Source organism: Primulina eburnea, chromosome 5 (assembly GCF_022965805.1).
Source record: "Primulina eburnea isolate SZY01 chromosome 5, ASM2296580v1, whole genome shotgun sequence".
Taxonomy (NCBI): Eukaryota; Viridiplantae; Streptophyta; class Magnoliopsida; order Lamiales; family Gesneriaceae; genus Primulina; species Primulina eburnea.
This window is the reverse complement of record NC_133105.1, coordinates 5208854-5217577: the sequence shown is the minus strand read 5'-3', so window position 1 is coordinate 5217577 and position 8724 is coordinate 5208854. Positions and strand designations below refer to the sequence as shown.

Genomic DNA, 8724 nt, shown 5'->3' with positions numbered 1-8724 from the left:
CTTGGATCAGGATATATCTATACTATAATATTATTATATTATTATTTATTTATTATATTAAGGACGAGCACATGATAGTAACTACCTAGGAGGACACCAAGTTTTTTTCCAATTTTACCCTTACATGATATTAATATTACACTTTTGTTTTTTGTTATTTTTTTTTTCAAATTTCAACACACACTTCTATTTATTTTTTTTATTTCAACAATTTAAATATCAATTTAGTCACCCCATAAATTATCAAATTACACTTTAGCCCATTGATAATGATAAAAAAAAATTGTACACATGCATCACATGTGCATAATCACTAGTATTAACTCACGATGAATCCCAAATTCTTACAAAACAAAGAGATTTGAAATCATTGTCAAATCTTTTTTCTCGAATCCAAATCCAACTTTTGTTTGGGTAAATTCATTTTAGCTGGTTATTTTTTAATTATTATAATTGCTTTCATATATATCTCAATATGAAATGACAAAAATTTATGTGAGACGGTATCACGGGTCGTATTTGTGAGACGGATATCTTATTTGGGTCATCTATGAAAAATATTATTTTTTATGCTGAGGGTATTACTTTTTAGAAAAAAACTTGTGTGAGACGGTCTTACGGGTCGTATTTGTGAGACGGATCTCTTATTTGGGTAATCCATGAAAAAGTATTACTTTTTTATGCTAAAAGTATTATTTTTTATTGTGAGTATCCGTAGGGTTAATCCGTCTCACAGATTAAAATCCGTGAGATGGTCTCACATGAGACACACTCTACTTTTTATTGTGAATATGAGTACGGTTGACCCGTCTCACAGATTGGGATCAGTGAGTGGGTCTCACATGAGACCCACTCATATGAAATTATTTCAAATCATTCTTTAAAAAATACTTCTTTAAATCCAAAGCATCCGGTCCAAATGCAATGCAACGTATTTGAACTTAAAAAATTTAAGTGATTTTCAAATTTGGTTAATATAAAGTCAAAACAATTTCAAAAATAATTGTGATATATTTTTTTAAAAAAACTCTCAAAATGGATTTCATTTGAAATCCATACTCTATATTCTTCTTCAAATCAAATATCTTCATTCAAATTAAGTTCAATCTATCCAACACAATGTTAAATGTCAGAGTTCAGGCAAAAATATTTGAGAGAGCTCTAAGAAGCGCTTCTTAGATTCTGGCTACATAAAAGTGCTTTTGAGTATATGTGAATGTTAACTTTAACTTCCGTAACATTTATCCAAAAAATAGAAGTAAGAATATTATGCTTTTTCTTGCTTTTGTTTTTTGGTTTAAAGTTTAAAATTACAAGTTGACATTTGTATTGTTAAAATAATTTTCATATTATATTTATTTTTTAAATAATCATTTATATAATTTGCATTTTGATTTTTTTTTACATATTTTCTGTATTTATACAAATTTTGTCTATTTTTATATATTTTTATTAATCTTATATATTTTTTCAAGAATATAGTTTCCGTTTAAATAAAAATTAAGTTTGAAGCAATTATTCTCCAAACACTCAACTCAAATTTTAGTTTGTATTAACTTTAGACTTTTATTTTCAAACACTTATTACTTTAGCTTCTCACCAACTTTAAAATAATCTCTAGAATAATCAGTTTAAAATAAGCAAAATATCTCCAAAACTACCTCGGCGTGTGCAAATTATAACGACACTCTAGTTTCAAAATTCCCACTTAGTAAATGGAAGTTTTTTTAGTTTCATTTTCTCCATTAGAGTCAATGGCTTGGTCATAACAGACCAGTGGTAGTAACTCACGTAGCCGAACAAAATATCACCTAATATGGGGTTCAGAGTGTGCTGATAAGGTTAATTAGACGTTTTGTTTTATGTTATTTTTTTGAAAATTATATTTATTAATAAGGTAAAAAATAATTATACAAATACACTGGACATTTCAAGAGATAGAATAACTCAAATATCAAACAACATATTTGTATAATTATTATTTGAGTGTTGTTCCAGGAGTTAGTCAATTTATTTTACGTTTTTATGTGTAAAAATTACACAGTCGGATGAAAAATGGCAGAGGCCCAAAACTTGTCAGTTCCTCTTTTGAATCTATCTTCTTTCCAAGCTCGAACCGAGACAAATCTCCATACATATTGGATACCAAGCCTGAACGACCACACAAATATTTAATTTATCTTTGGAGTTCGAAGGATCATTTTAAGAAATGAAAAACGAGGCAACCTCTATATAGAAAAGATACATCAACATATTTCAATTAGTAGAATACCTCAGGAAGATTTGAGGTGTGTTTTTTTTATACAAAAATAAACAGCAAGAAAATTTACACAATCCCCAGAGCCATCCATTTCCCTACCCTCCCTCAAGTTTTATGATACAACAATTATTTACACAATGTTGAAAGAAAAAAATCAGATTTATATACAGGTTTTGAATCGATATCTAAATAAATTTCCTCAAATTTGCTGCCAAGTTAATTGGCAAAGTAATGTTTCCGTGTTCTACTTTTGTATACACACTACGGATTTAAGAAAATATTGTCTGCTGTCCATGCAGCATGTTATTTACAGCCCTCCAGACTCTCAAGACCATGAGCGGACTAGTCACTTGAAGCAGCAGATTGATTGAACAGGAAAGCTTATATACACTGATGACTTTCAGCATTCAATCAGAAAGGAACTCCTCCAACTCAGGCTCTTCGGGTACTGTGTCATAGTCTGAGGAAGTTTCATTGCGGGGAAACTTGCCCAGCTGATTCATTTGATCATCTTCATCTTCAGGATCAGACCATTCTGGTTCATCATTAGGGTTTTGATCTTCGACTGCTACATTTGTGTCTTTCTTATGTTTTGGGATCGGATCCATGGTCTTTTTGGCTTCAGAGTCTTCACAAATGCAGGAAGATGGGTTTTCATGAAAAACACCCCTCCCGGGCCTCACCTTCGGCTCTCCCATGAAACCTCTCTGATACACACGAACTTTTGAGGCAAACTCTTCCCAGGTCATGTTATTTCGGTTCAAGAACAGTCTGTACAGCTTCTTAGCATTTGGACGAATTGTCGGTTTGTGTCCAAAATATCTCCTGAAAGCGAGAGCTATAAATGCATTAGAATTTGGCGATGAGAATAATTAAAAGTCACAGAAAAAAGTAGAAACAAAAAATCAGAGGGAAAGGAAAGCAAACCTTCGCCCTGCTAAAATTTTGGCCATGTTTCCGTTGTTATTTGTAACAAACACATCACTTTCATCGCAAACTATAAAATCAAGTGCAGCCATTCGAGAGGAATACTGAGAAAAAGGCTGCAACTCTTCCTTCTTTGCTATGGTATCTTTCGAATAGAAATTGGGGAAAAGAGCCTTTAAGGGGGCCAATGTCTCTTCCCCACCATATACTTCTCCAGACGCTACATAAATATGAGTATCTGTGTCATACCCAAGGGCTCTTAGCACAAGACCAACTTCCTCAGGAGTAAGGGGGCATTTCCCTTGCCGTCTCCCTCTCTCTGGATCACCAATCTGAAAATTAATCCATGATACTCAATTTTGATTCATGTTGCCTATTAAACTATTTCCAGAAAGTAGAAAGGTAGTTTGATCCTTTGTGCATTGAAAGGACACACAAAGCAAATGAGCCAGCAACTCAGTATATCAAAATACTCGCTGGAATTGTATAGAACATCAACAATTACATCCTTCAAGTTAAAATCTAACTAAACATATCTCAGTGAAAACTCTCCATTTATGTAAGTTGGTTCAAAACAGTCAACTCATAGACCAACCGCCACCAACTTCCCACCCCAAAAGAGAAGGAAAAAAACTACCTGGTTCTGGAAGGTAATTACCAACCAATTATTGTTATTCAACTGTGTCTCATTGTTTTGCCATCCTCATTAAGACTTACAAAAAAGGCAAGTAATCTTTCCAATGTTAAATGGTAGCATAGTAAACCCCTCTAAAATTAAAAAATGGGACCCATTTCGCACCTTTTCATTCAAATCTAAAACCAACCTAATGTCAAAATTGATTAAAGTTTTGGGGGAGAGGGGGCAAAATGCATATTCTAAGACTTTTTTGTAGTGAAAGATCTTACTTAAAATGCCAATGAAGATATCACCGTGCATTTTCACGTATTTTTTTTTTATTTTATAACGCATAAAACCAGATCTACACAAACTGTTAATTCCTTCTGAGGTTGGTTTCCAGATTTAAATGAAACTTCCAAGTTGGTATATACTTCAAGGTTTATAGAGTAAAATGGCACATTTTGAGTTCAGGAATTAAACGGTAAACCCTCAATACTTTGAGGATGAGGGCGAAAAATATGTCATTAAAAAAATTAAACACGAAATGCTGAAATATGAAAACTTACATGTAAAGTTTTCCACCTCCGCCGTATTTTACCCAATTCCTTTCTTTCTTTGTCTCCTCCACCATAATAACATCCCGAGAATGCAAGCATATCAGGTTCAAACCTGTAAAAGAAAGCAAAACCTGCATAAAAAACAATCCTAACTTGCCATTTCAGAATAAATCGACTGGCTCTTCAAAAGCCAAAAGTAGATTAAATGAAAAGTACAAACACTAATGACATGCTTGGTAGGATGGAATGAGGTGGGAATGGACAATTTCATTCCATTTTTTTGTTTGTATAGCTTTTGGAATGTCATTCCAATGGTCTTACCATGTTGGTTGGCATTCCCATTTTCTCAACTTTATATATATATATCTCATTTTATTTTTGAAATATTTTTGGTATAAATATTTATAATAATAATTAATAAAATCAATAAAAAAAATATAATTTTATTATAAATAAAATTATAAAAATAGTATTAAATTAATAGTAATTTTTAAATTACAATATATATAATAATTGAGTAGGTCTCTTGTGAGACGATCTCACGAATCTTTATCAATGAGACGGGTCAATCTTACCGGTATTCACCATAAAAAAGTAATACTCTTAGCATAAAAAGTAATATTTTTTCATGGATGACTCAAATAACAGATCCGTCTCACAAAATACGACTCGTGAGACCGTTTCATACTAGTTTTTTCCATAATAATTATATTTAATAAATAAATAAAATAATAATAATAATTACCATTTAATAATAACATGGTAAAACAACGATAATAATAATTAAATATGATTAATAATTAATTCAACAATAATAACAACATATATTAATATAATCATAGATAATGATAGTAATAATATAATATTAATAATAATAATTAATATTTTGAGTAAAAATAATAAAACTATAATAATGATATACCAAATAAAATATTAATAATAATTATTTAATAAAAATTATAATAAAATAAATAATGATGATGATAAGTGATATGAAATAATATAGAATAATTATTATCTAACTATTTTTTATATAATATGATTTGATTATTAAAAATAATTGTATTCCATTCCATTTTTTCTTATGTCAATCATAGGAATTAATTGTATTCCATTCCAAAATTTATTCAATTCCTATCTTATTTCATTCAACCATACCAAACATGACCTGAATGCAAAAGTAGAAAACCCAAAAATCAAGAGGTATAATTGTAATTACAAAAAGATCAAGTGAGGTATCTAAAGAAATATATTATATTATAGGTAATCAAAATACCATGCTGATGAAAGATCTGAAAGGGAAGTAAAGGAATAAGTTCAAAATCGAAAAACCATTCACCCAAACATCATTTAGGCACCTTAAATGAAGAGCTACGTAGTGCTTGCTCCTCACTCTCATTCTCTGCACCAATTTAGCACCCATACCAAGAATGGGGTCTGTGAACTTCAGAGCATGATAGTTGACTCTGCACCTAAGCTTTTGTAGGTCCACATCCAACCTATTTGAAAGTCTATAGTCGAATTTGGTCAGCTGGACAGCCTGTAACAAAAATAATTCCATTAAATAATTTTCTGGGTAACAGCAAGCTAAATAGAAAAAAGTGGAGAATGGCATCATCGTTACTGGCTTGAGAAAACATGAGGCTAAACACAACCCAACAAGCAGCCACAATTTGTTTTCGAGTGTTTCAGTAAATCATTACATGCAGAACTAGGGCCAGTCAAAGTATGAAGAAATTGATCAAGTTATATAGGTCATATATTACATGTATCCTAAAAGCTATCACAAGACAACATTTAAAAAGGTAGGTGTTCATCTTGGCATGCTTGGCTGAATTGATACATGAACTCTAACCAAATCAAGAAAAACATATGCAAGACAAACTGCAAATTGCAACTAATAATATGATTCCACAGAGTAACAAATTCACTTTTATTGTCTCCATCTGTCGAAAGAAGTATACGATAGAGAAAAGGTATACAATGTAAGGATAACAATTTTCACGAGTCAACTCACATGTTTCTTTACAAGTACTGGTAATAAACGGTTAACATAGCAACGTTCATTGCATTTTCTTGGAACACGCATAGTATATGGATTCTGAACACGCTTTCTTCTGGGGAGCTCTTTTATGATTTTAACATCTTTTGCTAGATATGATATAAACCAATCAACGTTGAAGATATCTGAAAAGTTGCTGCATAAGAAAGTAACATTGAAAACCTAGAAGGAAGCAACAAAAGTGTAAGAGCTACTCAAATGCACTTTAAAGGAAATACCTATCGTCCTTCCAGAAAGACTTTTTGTCCAATTTTGGGACGACGAGGGTTGCGTTCAAGATGCGAGCAGCAACAACAGCATCAGTTATCTGCAAAGAATTCACAATAAGGACAAACTTCAGATCCTAAAGGCAAGTTCTAAATCCATCGTGCAAAGCTAATTAAGCTTTTACCACCATGCATGTCACCATCTTTCTCAACTGAACTTAATGTTTACGATTAGGACAGAGGAAACTGGCATAGCATAAATTATGTTTTAAATTATTATTATATTATAAAACCGTAAGTTCAGAGAGAGAGAGAGAATGTGATTCATATTCTCTACGTCACAAAAAATTACATGTATTTCACAAATACCCAAGGGCAATTAACGATGACAAGATTATGATTAATACATCTTCCATAAAGTGTCAATAAAAACACACCAAGTCCTTGGTTCCAATTCAACACAATTCCTAATACTTCTCTTCCATTAATTGACACAAGTAAAGGGTGAAAATAATAACTCGTTCTTCAGAAAAGCTTGACCAATAATTACAAATAAAAATCCTTCACGATCCATGACAAAAAGAAAAACAAAAGTGAGAATTCATGCATTTAATACCCCAGTTCTTTGCTGGTTTAGACCACCACTTGTTGCAATTGCCAAGTATCGATTGGGTTTTGTAACAGCAGCTGCTTCTGTTAATTAAACCATGATATTTAAGCAATGTTCAGCAAATATAGCAACATGAAACGCAGGAACCAGAAACAAATTCTAAATCAAAAAATAACACCAACATATCAAAAGGAAGTCACATAAAATGAATATGCTGCACGAATTTACACACTTGCAAATTTGTTGCTGGCAGTGCTGCACCCATGGTAAAACTTCGCATTTTTAGAGCTCCAAAGATCACGATCATGCACTCCCACACTGTTCTACATTTCATTACCCAACACAAATCACATTCAGTATAAAAACTCTTGATCCCAGCCATATTCTAAAGCGCGCAAATAAAACCCTTACCAGGACACCAAACTCTGGCGTGGCTCTATTTCCATCGCCAATCTCAACATCCATCTAAAACAGCAAACAAATGACACCACCAATTCAACAACAGCATTATCTAATCAACAAAAACAATCCTTTTGGAAAAAAATATGGATACCATCGTGCGGCGGAGGTGATCATCGCCGGTAGGAGAGGGGGTGAGAAAAGAGAGGAAACCAAATAGGATTAGCAGAGCAGCGGAAATGGCACAGATGGCCGGGATCATGCGGCGGCGGAACTGGTGGCGCCGCCGAGGAATGGCCATGTATAACAACGGCCGGCGACCGGTAGGGGAACGGATAACAACCCAGAAAAAGGAGAGAAATGTTGTGGTTCAGGGGGGGAATGCAGGGAACGAAGTTGATTTTTTTAACTTCAAATTTGTGGTGGCAATGTTTGAATTATTTTACAAAAGAGAACAGAGGATTGGGGAAGCTGGAATGGTAATTCATTATTTACATCGACAATTGGGAATTCACAGGAAGCATCTCCAGTAAGATCTTCAGGATTTAACGAGATTCAATTCGAGTGATTTGCGCATAAATGAATGTTAGGGCTTTGTTTGGGATTGGATAGGACTTTGAAGATCAATCAAGTAATGAACCATATTCTTGTTTTTTCCCCTTTTTGATTTTTTGACTTCGACTTTTTTTTTAATTTTTTGATGGGATATAAATTATATATATTTTGTCATTAGTAAGTCTATTATGAGACGATATCGCGAATCTTTATCTTGAGACGGATCAATCCTATCGATATTCACAATATAAAATAATATTTTTAGCGTAAAAAATAATAATTTTTCATGGATGGCCCAAATAAAAAATTTTTCTCACAACATACGACACGTAAAATTGTCTCACACGAGTTTTTATCTTTTACCTTTCGTGACAACAGGAATCTTTTACTTTTACTTTTTTTTGTCGGTTTTTTTGAAAAAAATAAAATTAAATAATTCAAAACTTATCTTATTTCGTGTCGGCAAAACATGCATTATTTTATTTTTTTAGGAAACATGCATTGTTTTTATATTCATTCAAGATTGATT

At 32.4% G+C, this 8724-nt stretch overlaps 1 protein-coding gene across 1 annotated transcript; it reads right to left on the bottom strand.

Moving 5' to 3' along the window:
- Positions 1-2267: 2267 nt before the first annotated feature.
- LOC140832620 (O-fucosyltransferase 16-like) lies at positions 2268-8279 on the bottom strand. The gene is made up of 10 exons (XM_073196734.1): positions 7795-8279; positions 7653-7706; positions 7474-7564; positions 7248-7324; positions 6644-6732; positions 6381-6561; positions 5722-5903; positions 4373-4475; positions 3188-3519; positions 2268-3085 (listed from the first exon to the last, which is right to left on the bottom strand). Exons 1-10 carry the CDS (start codon positions 7939-7941, stop codon positions 2668-2670), a joined length of 1674 nt encoding a protein of 557 aa, XP_073052835.1. The 5' UTR covers positions 7942-8279; the 3' UTR covers positions 2268-2667.
- Positions 8280-8724: the final 445 nt, after the last annotated feature.